Source organism: Netta rufina (assembly GCF_964035555.1).
Source record: "Netta rufina genome assembly, chromosome: 2".
Classification (NCBI taxonomy): domain Eukaryota; kingdom Metazoa; phylum Chordata; class Aves; order Anseriformes; family Anatidae; genus Netta; species Netta rufina.
In genome coordinates, this window is record NC_140124.1 from 109644882 (window position 1) to 109662495 (window position 17614).

At 40.6% G+C, this 17614-nt stretch overlaps 1 protein-coding gene across 1 annotated transcript in view; it reads left to right on the top strand.

The window, feature by feature from the left end:
• GREB1L (GREB1 like retinoic acid receptor coactivator) overlaps nucleotides 1–17614 on the top strand; it is a 125961-nt gene that overhangs the window by 76087 nt on the left and 32260 nt on the right. Inside the window, exons 6-12 of the mRNA XM_084281816.1 lie at nucleotides 2132–2308; nucleotides 4544–4666; nucleotides 8062–8196; nucleotides 10021–10158; nucleotides 10507–10626; nucleotides 12329–12466; nucleotides 14279–14464. Of these exons, the coding sequence (XP_084137942.1) occupies nucleotides 2132–2308; nucleotides 4544–4666; nucleotides 8062–8196; nucleotides 10021–10158; nucleotides 10507–10626; nucleotides 12329–12466; nucleotides 14279–14464 (1017 nt within the window). The remainder of the gene's footprint in view (nucleotides 1–2131; nucleotides 2309–4543; nucleotides 4667–8061; nucleotides 8197–10020; nucleotides 10159–10506; nucleotides 10627–12328; nucleotides 12467–14278; nucleotides 14465–17614) is intronic.

The following is a 17614-nucleotide window of genomic DNA, read 5'->3' on the forward strand; positions in this document are numbered from 1 at the left end:
ATTTCCTGCCTGGCTGACTACTGGTACACAACAGCCTAGTAAAAGTGATTTAATGTATTTTGGCTCCTATAGCCTGATTTGCATTTATGTTCTCATTTCTCTCTCTAGGCACTGTTCTGCCTAGCATATATTGAGAAAGACCTTTCAACAGAGAAGAAATCACAATGAAGTATAAATACCCTTATTTAACCACACTGCTCAAATTCTGGTGCAAACAATCAATATTTTGCGTAACTGTTGAAAATACCTCCTTTTTGTACATCTGATTGTTAATGTTTTGTCTCCCTTAAGCGTATTTAATACGCTACCACATGCTGCAAACCTTTGCATCTATGGGAGAAATCTCACTGGCATGAATTAGATGAGAGCTGTGGTGTGATGTGTCCTTGCTGGATACAGTTGGGGAAGTGGGATCGTGGAATAATCCGCTGTGTGCTGCCATCCTCGTAGGAGCTGCTCCCCAGTGAGCAGGGGAAGTGTCAAGAGTTGATCAATACGAACTATCTGATGTACAGACAGCTGGTGTTCAATCTAATCAAACGTGGTTGTGCTTGTCTTTGTTGGTAAGCCCTCCACCTTGCACCCTGAGGTCTGTATTAATTTATCATCTCTGATATCATTTGATACTGAGCCTAAGTGACTCACAGCTCTGCTCTGGCATTGCTGATGTGACATATTCAAGTACCTCTGTGGCTCTGTAGCTGGTACCTAAGAGCAAAGATTCAGTCTCAACTGATTCAGTCTCGGGAGAAACAGGATGAAGAAGCTTACTTCTTGGCACCCTCAGCAATGTGATGGTAAAATATGATAATAAGGCATAATTAGGCTGAAGACAATGGCCTAATTAATAATGAGTTTATGGAAAATGCATTTTGCCAGACAGGCAGACTGAAGTATTTTTCATGAAGCTAGGAATTTGGCTGACAGGTGAGTGTAGGTAGGAACCAGTGTTCTCCAATGTGCTTGGCGTTGTGGTAAATAATGATAGTAATGAGGATGAAAAATGCGTTCTGTTATAGGTCTTGAACTGATTAATAAATGGAAAAAAATCAAAAGTAAAGGATTTCTGCTAGGTACTCATCAGCCTAGCCCTATTTGAAATCATTATTGATGTTCCAGAAAGAATATAAAGTATTTTTTCATTAAAGGTTGAAAGTAATTCAAAGATTAGTGGAGTAGCAAACAAGCTGAAAGAATGTAATTGTTCAGCATTAGATAATAGAGGAAAGTGGGTTTATTCAAACACCAAGGATTTAAGGGCAGGCCCATTTTAGAATATGCTCTGTGCTTTGTTCTAGAAGATTTCAAGCTGCTGCAGTGCAACATTGCCTTTGATGTAGCTGTGAATGCCACAGGAAATCAGGGGTGCATATAGTCCTCAGTCCAGACCCTGTGCCTGCAACCTCAACCCAAAATTTTGTCATCTTTTATGAAAGCATGTGAGAAATATTACAGAAAAGGAGCCTTCTGCTTTTTTTTTTTTTTTTTTTTTAACTCCTAAATCTGTTACTTTGATGAGAGGTTCCAAGTTTTCACGAACATTTTGAAGCACCTCTACTTTTTGCAACGAAAATCTAAGCATTTGACCTTAAATAAATGCTTTGAAGCCTTTAATATGGTGTAAGGTCCAGCTTACTTGGAGAGTGCCTTGTATGAGGAGTCTCAGAGAAAGTCACTAGATATTAGGCTAATTTTAGCTACACAAATTTGCAGTGGGTACTCTGGGTTAGCCCCCTATTTCAAGAGAGGGAAGCATGCAGCTTGGAGCCCATGCATTTAATGTAGAAATGCGGAACAGAAATAGGAAAGCCTATGGAAATTTCCTTGTCTGGCATCATAGCTCCTCCCGACCCCACAAGTAGCTCTCTGCTCTGGGTAGAGTGGGTCACTGGTGGTTGGAAATTCAGCATAAATTGGTATGGCCTATAAAGATGGAAGAGTTTCAGAAAAGTTAAGACTAAAATCTGCCTGCATTTGGCTGCTGCCTGAGGAGTGGTCTAAGCAGGGCACACATGGTGGCTGGCGGCCTCTAATCACCCTGAACTGGATGTGCAGGTAGGTTTAAGTGGCTTTATTCCTAGCAGCTCTCACAAAGCCGTGTAATCTGTGTGTTTCTGTTTCATTTGTCCAGGATTTTCTGGGAATTGTATAGGCTGTGGAGAAAGAGGATTTCGGTACTTCACAGAGTTTTCCAATCATATCAACCTGAAATTAACCACTCAGCCAAAGAAGCAGAAGCACTTAAAGTACTACCTAGTAAGGAGCTCCCAAGGGGTACTGTCAAAGGGACCTCTTATTTGCTGGAAAGGTAATTAAGGTGCCCGTTCACTTAGAGGTTTTTTATTATGCTGATGTGACGTTGAATGAAAAATTGAAAGTTGCTGCTGAAAATGTATGCATTAAAAGGAAACTATAGAAGCTGAATTTGTTTTGTGATTGAAGGGAAAATTCCCACTGATTTCACTGAAGTCTGTATCGTGCCAAATTATTAAGTCTTAACAGTAACCATACAATCATAAATTGTCTTCCTCCATCTCCCTGTGCTTTCACTGGGAGCCCTAAATCTATCCTTGGGCTGTGCAGCCACCTTGGTAGAAGAAATAAGATTCCTCAGTCTGCTAATTCTTTTCTCTACCTCGAGCAAGATGACTCACAGCCAGGGCTCTGGCACTGGCTTTCCATTGATACTCATCTCAGCAGGTGCAATTCTAGCCGCCTAATGCCTGAGGATAGCCAGCACAGCGTAAGATTAAGAAAGCTCAGGTCACTGATCTCAAGGAAAGAGGAGAAATCTTGCATACTCTTGCCATTTACAGTGTGTTTTACACGTGGGCTTACCCTCTATCCGTGCAATATTGTTAATGAATCTGCTAACGAGAATGACATCTGTGACCCTGAGGCAAGGTAACCACGGGTCTGGTATTGATGGATGCACGATGTTTGAGTTAGAGCCCTACCAAGACTTGAAGAGGGAGCAGTTTACCTACTTGCTGCCTGCCAAACTGGTACACATGCGGGCTGCTTGTATCCCTCGGTAAAGGCAGAGTTTGAGCTGGTGCCTCTTGTTCCAAAGAGGATGATGTGAGGAGAGGAGAAGCTCCACAGGAGGACTGACAGACTTCTGAAGAGTCACATCCTCGTGTGAATGGCAACAGGACACCAGAGAGATGGTTATCACAAAACTGTATGAGTAATTGTAGTACTGCATCAGTTTGGGGTTCAAAGGGATCTTGCCTTCAGCTGCTTTTCTGTTCCAAGCATAATTTACTACTGCTTCAGAGTGGATGTGTTTTTCAGCTGCTTTTTCCTTTAAAACTTCAGAAATTTAATTTGATAGCCTCTTTTTGAAGTTCCAGATACTAGCAAAGGAAACCTTATTTTGTCTTATTTTTCCATGAATTATGGCAGGGTTTATCCACACAACACAGTGCAGTCTGATGCACTGCTTAGCAAATTGTTCATGGGAACATTTTGTGCTGCCTGGCAATGTTCATTTGCGAGGCTACTCGTGACAATCTTGATCTTTGCTTGGTTAGGAAGTGTAATTTGGAGTCACCCTTCATTTTGTTTCACTGAATGTAGATTTTGTTTTGGTTGCAGGCACTAATTAAGCTACTAGCATGTTGACATACACAGGAGAAGAGCAGAGCTGGCTTTGGGGATGTTTTCTCTGCAACCCCTGATGTTCATGCACATGGGGTCGGTGTGTGACCTGGTAAATGGTGTTGGGGTAACACACACGAGAAACTGTTTTACACCTCCTTCTGATCACAAATGTGTGGAAGAGGTAGATGCAGGGCTAGCTTTTGATTATATGCTCATTGCAAGTGTTTCGAGAACCTACAAAAGTTTAGAAAATTGACCAATTATTGATCTCATGGGCATTGATAGGCGCTATCCCCGTATTGATTCCATCTATCCAGGAACCCTTTGCCCTTTCCTTAACATTAAAGGTCTAATTGGAAGAGAAGCGCTATTAAACACCCTCTTCTCTTCAAAACAAAACCTGATTAGATGGTGGTTTAAAAAAAAATGGATTAATATGAGATATTTAAAATTACTTTCTCCTCCCTCAACTCAGTTTCCATCCAGACAGAGGTTCCCAGGGACGGGATCTCCCTGAAGATTTTCTGGAGACACACTAAGAATCCATGTGTCAGCACAATTTTCCTTCTAAAGGGCAACATATGATGGCTTTTGTAAAGGTTCTGCCACAGAAGTGGCTGAGTGTTTCCTGGGACATGTCCAATGCCTTCAAGCCCCTTGCAAGCTGAGAGCCGAGGGCCCTTGCCATCTTGCAGCATCTGGTCTCTATTTGCCTGGCACTCTCAGCGGCCCCCGGGGAGGTTTGCTTAATTAGAAGACAAAGTTGACTAAACTGCTTGAGCTGTATTTCTGTCGAATGCTGCCATTTGCTGCTGTTTGTTGTACGTGCTGGATGTATGCTTTTACCATTTTGTCGCCTTCCGCCCCTGTGTTGCTGAGCTTTCCGACCGGGGAAGGCAGGCCTTGTTAATCTGTACTGTAGCTGCTTCGTTTGCAGAGTGTAGAAGCAGGCAATCAGCTGCTGCTAGCCTCCCTGCTAAGCCAAATTCTGCGGTGTCACCGTCCACGACCCCAGAGGGCGGATCAGCTAATGGATACAAATCAGGGTTCACTCAGACAGGTAGGAGCTGAAGGTGCTGTAACGATAACCGTTGGGGGTGGTAAGTTACCGCAGATATTGCTGGCTGAGGGATGATGCCGTAAAGAAGTGGGTGGTTATACTTCAAGCCATGTGGGGATCACAGCTGGGAGGATACCTTCCAGAGTTGGCTTTGTGAGAGGTTTAAGACCCAGGTGAGGTGGAAGATGAGCTTAGCTCTCATCAGAACGCTCAATTAAAAAAGCATTAAATGATCTTGTGATTCATTTGTTTGATTCCTTGTTTCCTTTTACTTTATTTATTTTTTGGGGGATCTAAAAAGACTTGGATTACACATTTATAGTGGGATGTTAGTACATAGACCAGGGTATTTGCCTCAAAATGGAAGAAGATCTCCTTTTGGGCTGAGGGGGACAGCTTTTATTTATGCATTTGCTTATTTGTTTGTTTATTTCAATTGTATTTCACACGTGGGTGTGCTTAGTAAAGTGATTTCCCCCTGCACATCCAGTTGTTTTAAGTTACATGAACTAGCACGCATCTCATACGTGCTTCCTAGTTCTGAGAAGCTATTAATGACAGACTTAATCTAGGAGAAACAATAAAAATCAAACAGATGTTGGCTGACAAAGAAGCAGCATCCTTAATTTATTTATCACAAATAGCTGAGGTGCTTTCTTCGAGCTTTTGTTCCCATTGTTTCATTGCAGCTTTACCTATGCTGGTTTATGTTTTTGTGTCTGTGCTGTTCCTTGAGAAATCGAAAATAGAAACATAAAACTTTGGTTGCTGTAACTGGTTGATAATGTGTGTACCACGGCATACATTTCTCCTGAGGAGTATGAAATGCAGATGAAGAAAACCAGCTTGATAAAACATGCAAAATTAAAACAAATAAAAATAAATAAAAAAGTTATAAAACCATCACAAACAACACCTGAACATATGCATTCTTAAATTGGCATTGCAATCGCTGAGCGGTGTGTTCAGAGGCCCTTTCCCCAGCTGGTCAGCCCCGGCTCTGTCAGGCTTTTGTTAAAACGCAAGGAGAGTGTCACCCGCACACATCTGCATTTCACTGCATGATCCGCTGGCTTCCCGATCCCGGCATGAGACCTGCGCAGATGCATGAGAAGCTATTTATTCGAAATAACAATATTTGCACAGCTTTGTCTTCTATTGTACCTGCCGAGTTAATAGCTACACCTTTTACATGCCGCTTTCTCCTTATCACTCCTTGCAGTGCTCGGTCTGCCTGCCTCTTCTGTGTGTCACTGTTTGTGCTCTTAGGTCACAGTTGTCAAAAGCTTTTCATCTCCTCCTATGGTTATCTTCTAGTGAAGATAATGCCACATTCATACATACGAATTCCCTGTGACCAGAGGAGGGGGAGGGCACCTTTTTTTTTCCTGTAGCCTGAATTCTGTCGTGCATCACCCATGGTGGTGCAGCTTTTTCTCTCCTAGCTCCTCATAGGTACTCTGAGGTGAACGGTCTCTTGTTTTAAAATCAAAGTACTTATTAGTTAAGTCACTTCCCAAAATTGTTTTCTTTATTTTTTGGCAACTCACACCCACTTTTCCCTTTAACCATTTCTGTTTTCTGCCTTTGTAAGTGAGCAGTTAAGGTTCCCCATTCTAGGACGACACCTGTAGGCAGGTAGCAACACCGAGCCCCGCACTGAGCTGCTGATTTCATGATGGAAATTGCAGCACAAGAGAATTTTGCAACATCCTGGTTAAAGCTGACAGCACAGTGTGGCCATGACACTGTAGTCAAGCGCTGCGCCCCTCTTTCAAAACGGCACGGGAAGGCACAGCTCCTTTTACAAAGAGATGTGGTTTTATTGGCAGGGCAACAGTATCAGAAATCCAGGTTTAGGTGGAAATGTGGGAGAGAAAACTTCAGTTTGAATGTTTAAAAGCAACTGAAAACAGGGTTTTTCGATAGAAAGTTAAACAGTTTTAGTAAGAGTCCTGCTGAGGTATCAGTGTGATGTTTAAACATATACCAGCCATATCTCATTTCATAGATACAATTCCAAGAAAACATCAGAATGAGAGAGAAGGGGAGAAAAACTGAGACAAATAAACCTGACCCGAAGCTTCTGGATAGTTTGCTTTGAGGAAAGCTTTCTCATTACATGTTTGCTGCATCGTATTTAACGAGAGACTAATGCTTTCCTCCAAAGCCTCGGAGCTGGTGGTCTGTGTGTTAGCCGTTCAGCATTTGTCCTGTGAACATGGACGAGGTTTTCAGCCGAGGCTTCTGTGTGTGTTCCCCATCCCATATGGCAAAGCAGACGCCCTCCCCACCCTTCACCAAATGGTGTGTCACCCGGGGGTGAATGTATTTGCCAGATCCAGTTGGTTTTCGCCTTCTGTTTTCTTTCCCTGGCTGTTTTACTTGGACATCTGTAGGTGAACTTAGCCTACGTTGCCTACTTCTTGCAGACTCCTTTCTGCACAGATGTTGGGGTAATGTTCTTTCACCTTGGTCGTAAGTTTGGGTTTGCCGGTGTATCAGCATCCCAATGCTGAATTTTTCTTTGAAGTAAATGGCAGATGTTAAATACCTTCGTGCTTAAGCAGGGGTCTACATGCTGAGAGGTTCTGAATCTTTTACAATTTACATTTTTATACTGGGCAAACATTATTTTTTTTATTGCTGTTCAGTTCATCCATCCGTAATTATTATTTATTTATTTGTTAATGCCTTGGTAAAATGCTCGAAGGAGTTGCTGTTTGTTAATTCATGCAGAGAGTTTGGGCTCAGCTACCTTTCATCCCTTACCCGGGCTTATAAATGGGCATACACTTTTCCTAGCCTTATAGTAGTAGTGCTGCAAGGTGATCTTCAGAGCTTAGATATTTGATTTTTTTTTCTCCTGCCCTAAGTCACGCTTGTCTGAGACTGACAGAGGTTCAATAACTTGTGCTTGAAAATCTCATGTGATGGAGATTCCACAGCCTTTTAGGCAATTTATTCCACGTGCTTATTCCCTGTGCTTGCTGGGGGCAAGTCACATAAGCTCTTTGCCTCAGCTTTCTCATCTGTAACACAGGGTAACCACGTTTACTTGCCTATCCCACAGGGGTGTTTTTAGGAGCAATGAGATAACTCTTTCTACAGTTACAATATTTTTCAACTGTTCTGTGAATGCAAAATATTGTGAAAGAGATCTGTCATGGGTCTAGTGCATTACTAGATTCTTCAGAAGTGCCCGGTAAATGTTGGTTACAACTCCTACAAGATATCCTTAAATGATCTCTTAAGCGTAAAATAGTTTGATGGCTTTGTATGCAGATATGTGTAGATAAATGTGTATGCGTGTTTCTGTATATACAATACATATATATACTTATGTATACAGTTTTTAATTACTGCTTAGTTGAATATATATATATATTTTTCAGATTCTTCAGTGTTCAGTCCAGCAAAATCGTCTTCTGCTATTAATTTAAGTGGAACTCAAGACCCGTCTCGGAACAAGAACATTGTGAAACCTTTGGCTTTGTCAGTACAGCTTGTAGGAAAGACATTTGCTACAGGTAGCACTTTGCTTTCCAGGATAACTGAGAGCCGAGGGAATTGTCTGCTTAGCAGCAAAGAAATAAAGGAATCATCTTTTTGGTGGAAAGGGGAAAGGAAAGCATTCACTAGGATTCTTTAAAACCATCATATTCTACAGGTCCTCTGCACAGAAATCTTCCATGTCTATTACTATCCCCAAACAGAGCCATACCACGGCTTTCAGATCTGACATTCTGATAAAAGTGCATGTCATATACCTCTCGCACTTCCTAAGATACCTAGGAGGGCCAAAACGTCACCTCTTGATATTCCACTAATTCTTGCCCCATTAACTGGGAGTTGTTGTTCTTTTGCAATGAATATAGTTAATCCAGATGCATTTTGTGGAATACAATCTTGCTTTAAGGAGGTTTAATATCTGTGCTGTTGTAATTAATCATTTCTTTGTAGTGTGTTTAATAAATTAAAAGCCTCCTCTAGGAGGAAATGCCATATGACATGGGGTAGGTTGGAAATGAGGAGACATTTCTGTCAGGCACTGGGACGGGTTGCCCAGGGAGGTGGTAGAGTCACTGTCCCTGGGGGTGTTCAAGGAAAGGTTGGACGTGATGCTTGGGGACATGGGTTAGTGGGGACATTGGTGGTAGGGGGGTGGTTGGATCAGATGATCTTGGAGGTCTCTTCTAACCTTAATGATTCTGTGATTCTGTATTTGCTGTTTTATACAATATACATTGCGATATATGCATATTACTTTGTTGGACCTAATGAAGGTACCTGTATCAAATAAATCATTAACGTAGTTTTGTGTAAAACAGCAGAAAATGAGGCTTTCAGGTAAATGAAACTAGTGCTTCTCCCTGCTGTATTTGAGTAGGAGAATTTATCACGCACAGAAATTACTTCCCACCATTTCAACTTCCACGTTAGAGTGTACTAAGCACAGTACCAGTATCTCAGGCTCTCTGCTGCAGCCAACATCAGCAGGCTGCTGCACCATCTCCTGCTGTTGCCCCTGGAAATCTTCTTGGGAGCTAACTCACAGTGGAGCTGGCGGATATGGAAAGGAGCCATAGTCCCTACTGGGATCCACGTCCACTCTAGGCAGTTTATGCCATTTGTTGTTGAAAAAAAAAAATATGAAACTCTGAAAAAGAATAAGAAGGGGCTCAGAAGTGTGAAGGTAACTTCTTGTGATCCTCTGTTTTCGTAGTTTCATTTCGTGATCTGGATATAGTGGGGCCTGCCAGGGTGTCAGGCCTGCTGGGGCTGGAGGATTGTCTTAGGCAGAGGTAGAAGAATGAAGCATGGTTTGCCTCAGTAACACTCAGAGCGTGTGCACTTCACAGCAGCCTGTCCTCTTTCGCCTGCCCAGTCTCCATTTCTAAGGCTCCAGACGAGAGCCCTGGAGTGACTCAGTGTGCATGGCACGCGGACAACTGGGAGAAAATACAAAGGAGCACCAGAGAGGCTTAGAAATCTTTATAAAAGGAATTCATGACGAGCACTTTTTAAAATTTTCAGTGTCTAAAAATGTATCGTAAGCATCCCAGTGATTTTTCTCTGTGTGTATTTTTTTTTTTAATTCTGTTGGATTGGGGGTTTTTTCTTCATCCTATTCTCTCTGCCTTCAAATGTGGAGAACTTGTTTCAAGGTTAGGATTTTGCAGCGTGTGTCCAAATTATTCTCTGCCAAGTACTCTTCATGCTTTCCCTGGAGTGGGTTTCTTTCAGTCGTGCATCTTGCCCTGTTCTTTTGTGTCTGCATGCTGCTGTATTATTTTGTTTGTTTGTTTTCAAGATTGTCTCAAGCCACACACTCTGTATTTTATTATACTCAGCTCCTCTTTCACTGCGTGCCACTGATGTTGCTAATGGAAACGCTAATGGAGGAAGAAATAATGTATTGAGTTCTGCAGTCGCTCGGCCAATGCCTCACTTGACCTCTCCTATCCCTGGCTGTGCAGCTGGAGACCAAGGTAAAGAAAACCTCTGCTCTGTGTCCCTTTTAAGCTGCACTGGCTGTTGAACCTGAAATTCGTGATCTTGTTTTTCTTCCCATCATAGCTGCTTCTGCAATTCAGTCTTTACAGATCCTTTTGGTGTCTGGCATGACTGCTAATGACAACGCTGTAGTTTTTGACACAGGTAGAAGCATTTCTCACATCGTAGTCTGCCTTCGTGTAAGGCTGGGTGTAAACCTCTGGAACTCTGTAGTGTGAAAGCAGCTCAACACCACGGCGAAATGGAAATGTGGGCTGAAGTCTGGAAGAACAGCACTTAGGATTATTTTTGCTTTTTTTTTTTTTTTTTTTTTTTTCTCACAGCATCAATGTCCAGTTCTGGACCACCAAAGAAACGTCACCGGGGATGGTCTCCTGGCTCCCCAGTCCCTCCTCCTGGCTTAGCGGTACCTGTTCCTGCAATTCGGCCCTCAACTAGAACAGGTAAAACTTGAATGATACAGATATTTGTAAAAAAATATATATAATAATTAAAAAAACCAAAAACTATTCTCAGCCAGACCAGTAGCCCTGTGCTCCTTCTCTTAAGGGTTGCACAGAAAACATAACAGAGCTTGCTGAAGTAGTTAAGGGCACCGTGGAGAGTTTTTCACGTGACCCAGAAAAGCACACAATTGTTCTTGTTTCTGTAATCTCAGCTGATACAATGGGAAGGTGAAACTCCTGGGGGAGAGAGAGAAAAAGGAGGATGAAAATTATAAGGATCTACACCTAAGTTCCCCAAAGATAGCTCAGTTCTTCTGCAATTGTGCAGGTGTGTGTATATATGAACATATTTAATGGGTTTCCATTATCCTTCTACTTGAACATTTAAAGGATTTCCATTAGCCTTCTACTTGAATATATCATCTCTTACCTGGTGTGGCATGCTACAGAAACAGCACGCTCAGTTCTGGTGTAGGAAAAATGCCTTTGTGTAATTCTGGCTTAAGAAAGGACACTGATGTTCCCTAGGTCATCTTTGCTTAGAAGGCTAAAGTTTGTGAGACCAAATAGCTCATATGTGTGGAAAAGGGATAGATGCATCTAGAAGGGATGTGTGATAGCACGATGTGAAATAGGATTAAATATAAATACGTGTGAATAGTCATCAACGTGCATGTAGGTACCTCTTTATGTGTAACTACTAATAAAACTGCTCCCTATTTATGGGCTTCGCAGTTGTGAGTTTCAGAATAGTTGGTAAAGGGGAACGTACAAGTCCTTACTGATCTCTCTATAGAATAGGAGAATAAACACCCAAGGATAAAAAAAATAAAAATAAATGTTTGTCATCATGCACAATATGTTCTTAACTCTGCTTTGGAGGATTTGTGTTTGGGATGTTTTGGAACTGACTTGCAGAGATATTTATCACGGGAAGAAGGGTTACGTGGTAGTTAGTGTAGGCCTGCCTGCTTGAGCAACTCCAATCAATCACAGCTATTTCCACAGCTAAAATGTATGCATGCATACATTTATTCATGCTGCCTCTGATGTCTTCTGGAGATAGCATTGTTTGAAAAATCTGTTACAAACAACCAAACGAAGCCTGAGAAACTTCTGAAGGAGGCCTCACACCGAAACCTGATAACAGATGACACGTTTTTGCATTTTGTTTCTTTTTACTTGTGAAAGCTGCTTTTGCACTTTCATGCCTAAAGCCTTTTATTTATTTATTTATTTATTTATTTATTTATTATCCTTCCAACAACTGTCTGAGGACATCTTTGAGATTTTGGCTTGTGTTTTCTTTCCTAGCTACGCATGTTCTAGGCCAGAAGTCAGAGCAGTCGCTTCCCTTTTCTTGACAGGTATTATTGAGAGGTAGCCGCTGTCTTAGAGGTGGCCTCTTGGCTTAGTACTTGGCTTTGTTTGAAGATGCATATTCAACCTTGTGTTTTCCTCCCTTGTTCCCACCAACAACACAGTGGCCAGAAACAGTTTTATTTTAGGGGTGGGTCTACAGGAGGGTATAGGCTCTTAATTTAAATTCCTTAAAACTATAGCAGGAAATGCAGAGGCCTCTTGAATTTTATTACAGTTTGTGATCTGGAGTTATTTATTTATTTTTTATTTGTTCATACGGCCAAATCACAGTATGAGCCTTTTAGTAATGGAAGCTTCTCTTTTCTTTATTTTATAGAGCCTCTTTTGTCAGTCCCAGTTCCTCAATCCATGTTAACTGGAATTTTACAGCCTCAACCCATCCTGGCAGGGGAGACTGTAATAGTTCCTGAAAACCTGCTGAATAACTCGGGAGTCAGACCAGTGATTCTGATAGGTAAGTCTGACACTGGGGAGTCAAATCCTGCATTTTGAACAAATGCATGCTCCCCTAAGAGAAAGGTTTTTGTTTTATTTTTTTTTTTGGTTTCTTTTTGTTGGTTCTGACATTCGGTACAGTATGTAATCGGTTTGTCATGGATAGTTTACGTAGTTGCTCAACACTTAAAATTGGAAGTTTGGAGATTTCTGAGAGGACCTGATTTGCAAACGGGTCACGACGAGGTCAAATTGATGCAAAACCTCTGGCCAAACTGAAATTTTGTACAGATAACATTTTTGTAAAATCCAAGAATAGAAATATTTCCATGTAATGAAAATAGCTTCCCAGTGTAAACAACTTACAAAACAAGAAAATATTTCCTGTAGCATGTATTATCCAGATCTTGAAGCCCAGGGATTCTGCATGAGAACCAGAAAACTGATACATTCTGGCTAATCAGAAGTGAATCGTACTAACTTTTTGTCTTTTATAGTCCATCATTATTGTAAGTGACTGAGATAACAGATGAGGCTTTTAAAATTCTTTAGCTCTATGAAGCACATTGTTAACCCTGAGAAAGACATTGGCTTTTACTTCAAAAGTATGATTTGTAATGTGAATATCCTTTTCAAGCTGAGCAATAAGGGCATAATATATAACAAAGATGGGTTGGCCAGTACTGCCAAAATGTTGAGGAGTGATTTTTTTAACTCTTTAAATCCCTTTTCAGTCCAGCACAATACAGCTGCTTGTATAAAGTAGCTTTAGTGTTAACAGCAAATGCCTGTCAATACAGTCCATGGAATAATTCATCATTCATGAAGACACAGAGAAGTTCTCAGAGTCCTCACTTACAGAGATAATCCTAATACAAGCAATTTCAAAAGAACTAAGAGGGCCATCTACGCTAGTGAAACCCTCGAGGCTAGGGTTACACTTCGTTTGGTTTGTTTGGCTTAGTCTTTTTCTTTTTCTGGAAGCGTATTCTGAAGTTCTAGCATGGTGCTTTAATGTTTTCAGAGAGACGCTTCGTTATTAAAGATGAGGGTGTCTGCAGTTATCAGCTTAAGTGCAAATTGAATGCAGCCCTTAGGCTCTTGGAGAGTTGCCAATGAAGTCCTCAGCTAGGCTAAATGTTAGTGTCCCTGAGAAGCAGTGTCCTATTAATAGTACAGAACCAGATGTACCCAAATGGATGGGTTTGGCAAAATCTGCGTGGAAATTTTTTTTTTTTTTAAAGGAAAACATTCTCAAGGAAAAGAAGAGTTAGCCTGTTTTCATACGCTTTGCCTTACAGAACAGCATGCTTAGTTGTTGATGTTTATTTAACCTGTGTATGAAAACAGAACATAAACATGGAAAAAAATGCAATTAATCACGGCGATACTGAGGTAGCTGAATCAATTCTAATGTTACTGATGCTGTTTTCATAATGTTAAGATCAATGTTCTTTTCCTTCCATTGATTTTTGGGTTTTGTACACTCTATTATGGAGAATATGTATCTAAAGGTCAGGTTAAGGCCCAAACAGATATTATTCTCATCTGTATTTGGATAAAAATAATTATTATCCCGATGGTATGCAGTTATCCATAGCTTTTGCACATCTTTGTGATCACTTGTTTTTAAAAAAACAGCAAAGGAGCAGTGGCCTATTTCACTTCCTTTATATGAAATTATAATGTCAGGAGTGGCCAGTGATGCAGGATGTTTTTCAAGGTAACATTTAGGAGAAGTTTGGAAACGTTTATGTTGTGCAAGACTTCATGTAATGGATTATCTTGTCAATTTCTGTGGGTTTTGTTTCTTTGTTTGTTTTTATGAAAGGTTATGGCACTTTACCTTATTTCTATGGAAATGTCGGTGATATTGTTGTGAGTCCCTTACTGGTGAATTGCTACAAGATTCCACAGCTGGAAAACAAGGATCTGGATCTCCTGGGTTTGACCAGCAGTCAGCTGCTAAGTGTGGAGAACATGATACTTTTAACTATTCAGTATCTTGTCCAACTAGGTAAGCAGCTTGTCCTAAGCACTTCAGTTTTTATTTCTTACTGTCTTTTTTCTCCCCACCCTTTTTATTTCTGTTTCTGAGCCAATTTTCTGTCTTTTTTTTTTTTTTTTTTTTTTTTTTTGTGCCTGGGAGAGGTAAGTGGCTCCATCTAGTGTGTGTGACTTTGCTCCTTTGAACATCTGACTGAAGAAGCGAACTTAAGAACTGATACTGCTTCTGCTCTCCATATGGGGATTGACCAGGTCACCTCTGTGAAAATGGCTCCTCATTTGCAATGCAGATAACTCATTTGCTTAGGGTATCAAACCATCAGTTATCACAGCTCTTTCTAAGGACTCTCAGTCTGTTTTATTCAGTTTCGTGACAGATGCCAGCAGATGTGTGATGGTCATCATTGTTTTGGTGACAGCACCGTTTACATGAAAACCACATTTGTTTTTCAGACTTAGGCAAGTTATTCAATGAATATCTCATTCTTGCAAATGTATCTGAAACGGATCCTTTGCAAGTTTGAGAGCAAAGCACGTTTTCTTCCTCTCATTACAGGTCCATTTTTCCCTACCTTAGGGTAAAATACAACAGTGTTAACAGTAAGGATTTAGAAGTCAAAGAATATTGCAGGATAGCTTTAGGAAGCTTCTCACAGCAGTCTATTTTAAACTTCAGTATTTGAAAAAAATATTGTTTATTATACAGGAGTGTGAAGTAACTTTTGTGAGGATCACACTGCTTTTCCTCAATTGGATTTCTGTTCGGGCATCTGTAATTCATAATGGTATGAAACGAACAGACATTTCAAAAGAAGTACAGCTGGTGATAACACTATAATTTGGGGAGTAAATGCACTCTGCCTAGGTTTAACCCCTGTGTTCTTCTGCTTTGCTGTTCTCTGCTGATGCAGAAGTGTTATAGACAGGAAGGAGGCTATCTTCTGTGTTGTAATGCCCTCCGTGACCTGTTTGCTTTATTTATCATTCTCTGCTGGGAAATGCCCTTAATAGTCCATTGTATGCCAGGTTGGAACAGACAAAGTGTTTCTTTTATTTATTGGCTGAATGTTTTTTTTCTCTTACTCTTCTCTCAGTGGGCTTAAATTTGTTATTTTGAGTTTTTCATCCTCGGTGTGGAAAGTTTGTAGAGGTTGCGTTTTAAAACGAGCTGCCTCACACAGTTCTGGATTGATAGAGGCAGCTTGCAAATTTCCTTCAGGGAATCGTGCAGCAAGCTGGTACAGCATTTCCAATTAAAAATAGATGATTTATTGAATCTCCTGGAGCCAGTGAAGCACATTCCATAAGCAAATCCAGCCTTAAGGGGCTGTTCAGTCTGTCTTCGCTGCAAGCTAGAGCAGGCCTTGTTCAAAGCTTCTGGAGCTTAGCTGAGCTATGTCTAGGAAGCACTGTGCCTTCAGCATAAAGAAGTTCCCATATTATAGCAGGTGTTGAGTTTGGCTTTGGGTACTAGCTGTTGAAAGCTGAGCAGTTTTCCTCTTGGACATATGTGGAGTGCGAGATGAAATGAGGGGGCAAAGTAAATACGTTTTGAAGAACACGGGGATCAAAGCATGGCACAGGTTTTCATCTTGCTCCAAACTGTTTGAATCCTGACAGTTGTAGCCTTTATCCCATATTGTATAATCAAAGCAGGTTAAAGATGGAGGGCAGTCATGTTCCAAAGCTTTTTGACGAGGAGAAAAGACAAATTGCACACATAAATTAGCAGTTTATTCATGTGAGCCTCTTTCTTGAGTAAGTAGGGCTAAAAGCTATTATTACTTCCAGAATATATTCCAAAAGCATAAGATAAGGGCAAAGATCAAAAAAGCAGACAGAAGAATGACACAGCCTGAGCCTTGCCTAATTTTTTTTCAGATCTCACTACTTGTGCAAAATATTTTTGTATACATTTACGTTTTCTGAGCAATCTCACAGTGACGTTACAAATCAAAGCAAACAAAATAAGTATGTCTTTGATACTTCCATTTTAAACCTACTATGAAGACTATTCCCAGCTCAAGCTGTGACTGTGAGCCATAGTGTTGCTATAAATTCCGTTGACTGATAAAGGAATAACTAAAAAACTATCAAGGAATATTTGATTTCAGTGCTTTTTACAGCCTAGTGCCTTTGCTTACTCGGATTTCACGTTTGTTAACTTTGACAGCATTCATAGTGAAGTATTCTCAAGCTTTATTTTTGTACCTCAAGTTCCCGTATTTGCCATACATGATTTTATATGGTATTATTCCTTGGTAGTTTCATTTTCTGAAGTGAAGACGATCCCTTTGTGTACTCTTTTCTGCAGAGAAGCTATCAGATCCTCTCCTTTAACTTTGACAGATACCTGTTCTGTATTTATGAAACTGTTTGTCATCAAATATCTCTCATTTTGTCTTTCATCCCAGATGATCTCACTTCCTTTGTTTTTCTGGATAATTGCTGTGGGGAAAGACTGCCACGAGTCAACTGTGGTATTAAGCATGGTGCCAATTTCAGCATATTCCCTTATCAGTGCCCTTCTGATAACTAACTTTATTTTGAAAAGTTTTTCTCTTACAAATCATCACCTTAGAAAGGAAGAGAAAATATATTTCCCAAAAAGATCATTAGAAATACAGAGCTATACCCATAACTCTCACCAATGCCTTGTAGGCCATCGTGTCCATGCATTAAATAATCAGAACTTCGCAGCAAAAATGTGAACAGCCTTGCCTTTAAAAATCTATAGCTGTCCTGCCATCCTATGGTAATTGGGTGACGACTCTCTCCATATTTACTTCTCAAAAAGGCAAAATGACAACCCGCAGCAATTTTGCATATTGCATACTTGGTTTATTTACCCATTCCCTGCCCTGCTTCTCACACAATTTTTCTGCTTCCTTTTTTCACTGCTCACTTTGTTTCTTTTCTTTGGCCCTGAAAGACAACATGCAAACAAACAAACAAACAAACAAAAAAACCAACAGCATTTCACATATCACTGGTATTTAACTCCCTTTTTTTTTTGTCATAGAAAAGCAAACTGCTGAAGTGTGAAGCTCTCTGCTTTGGCACTGCCATGGGATCTTGGCAATTTAAACTATGGTTACTTTTTGCTCTGCATTCATGAATATTCTTCATAGGTTCCTGAGTGTCTTTGACCATGAGATAA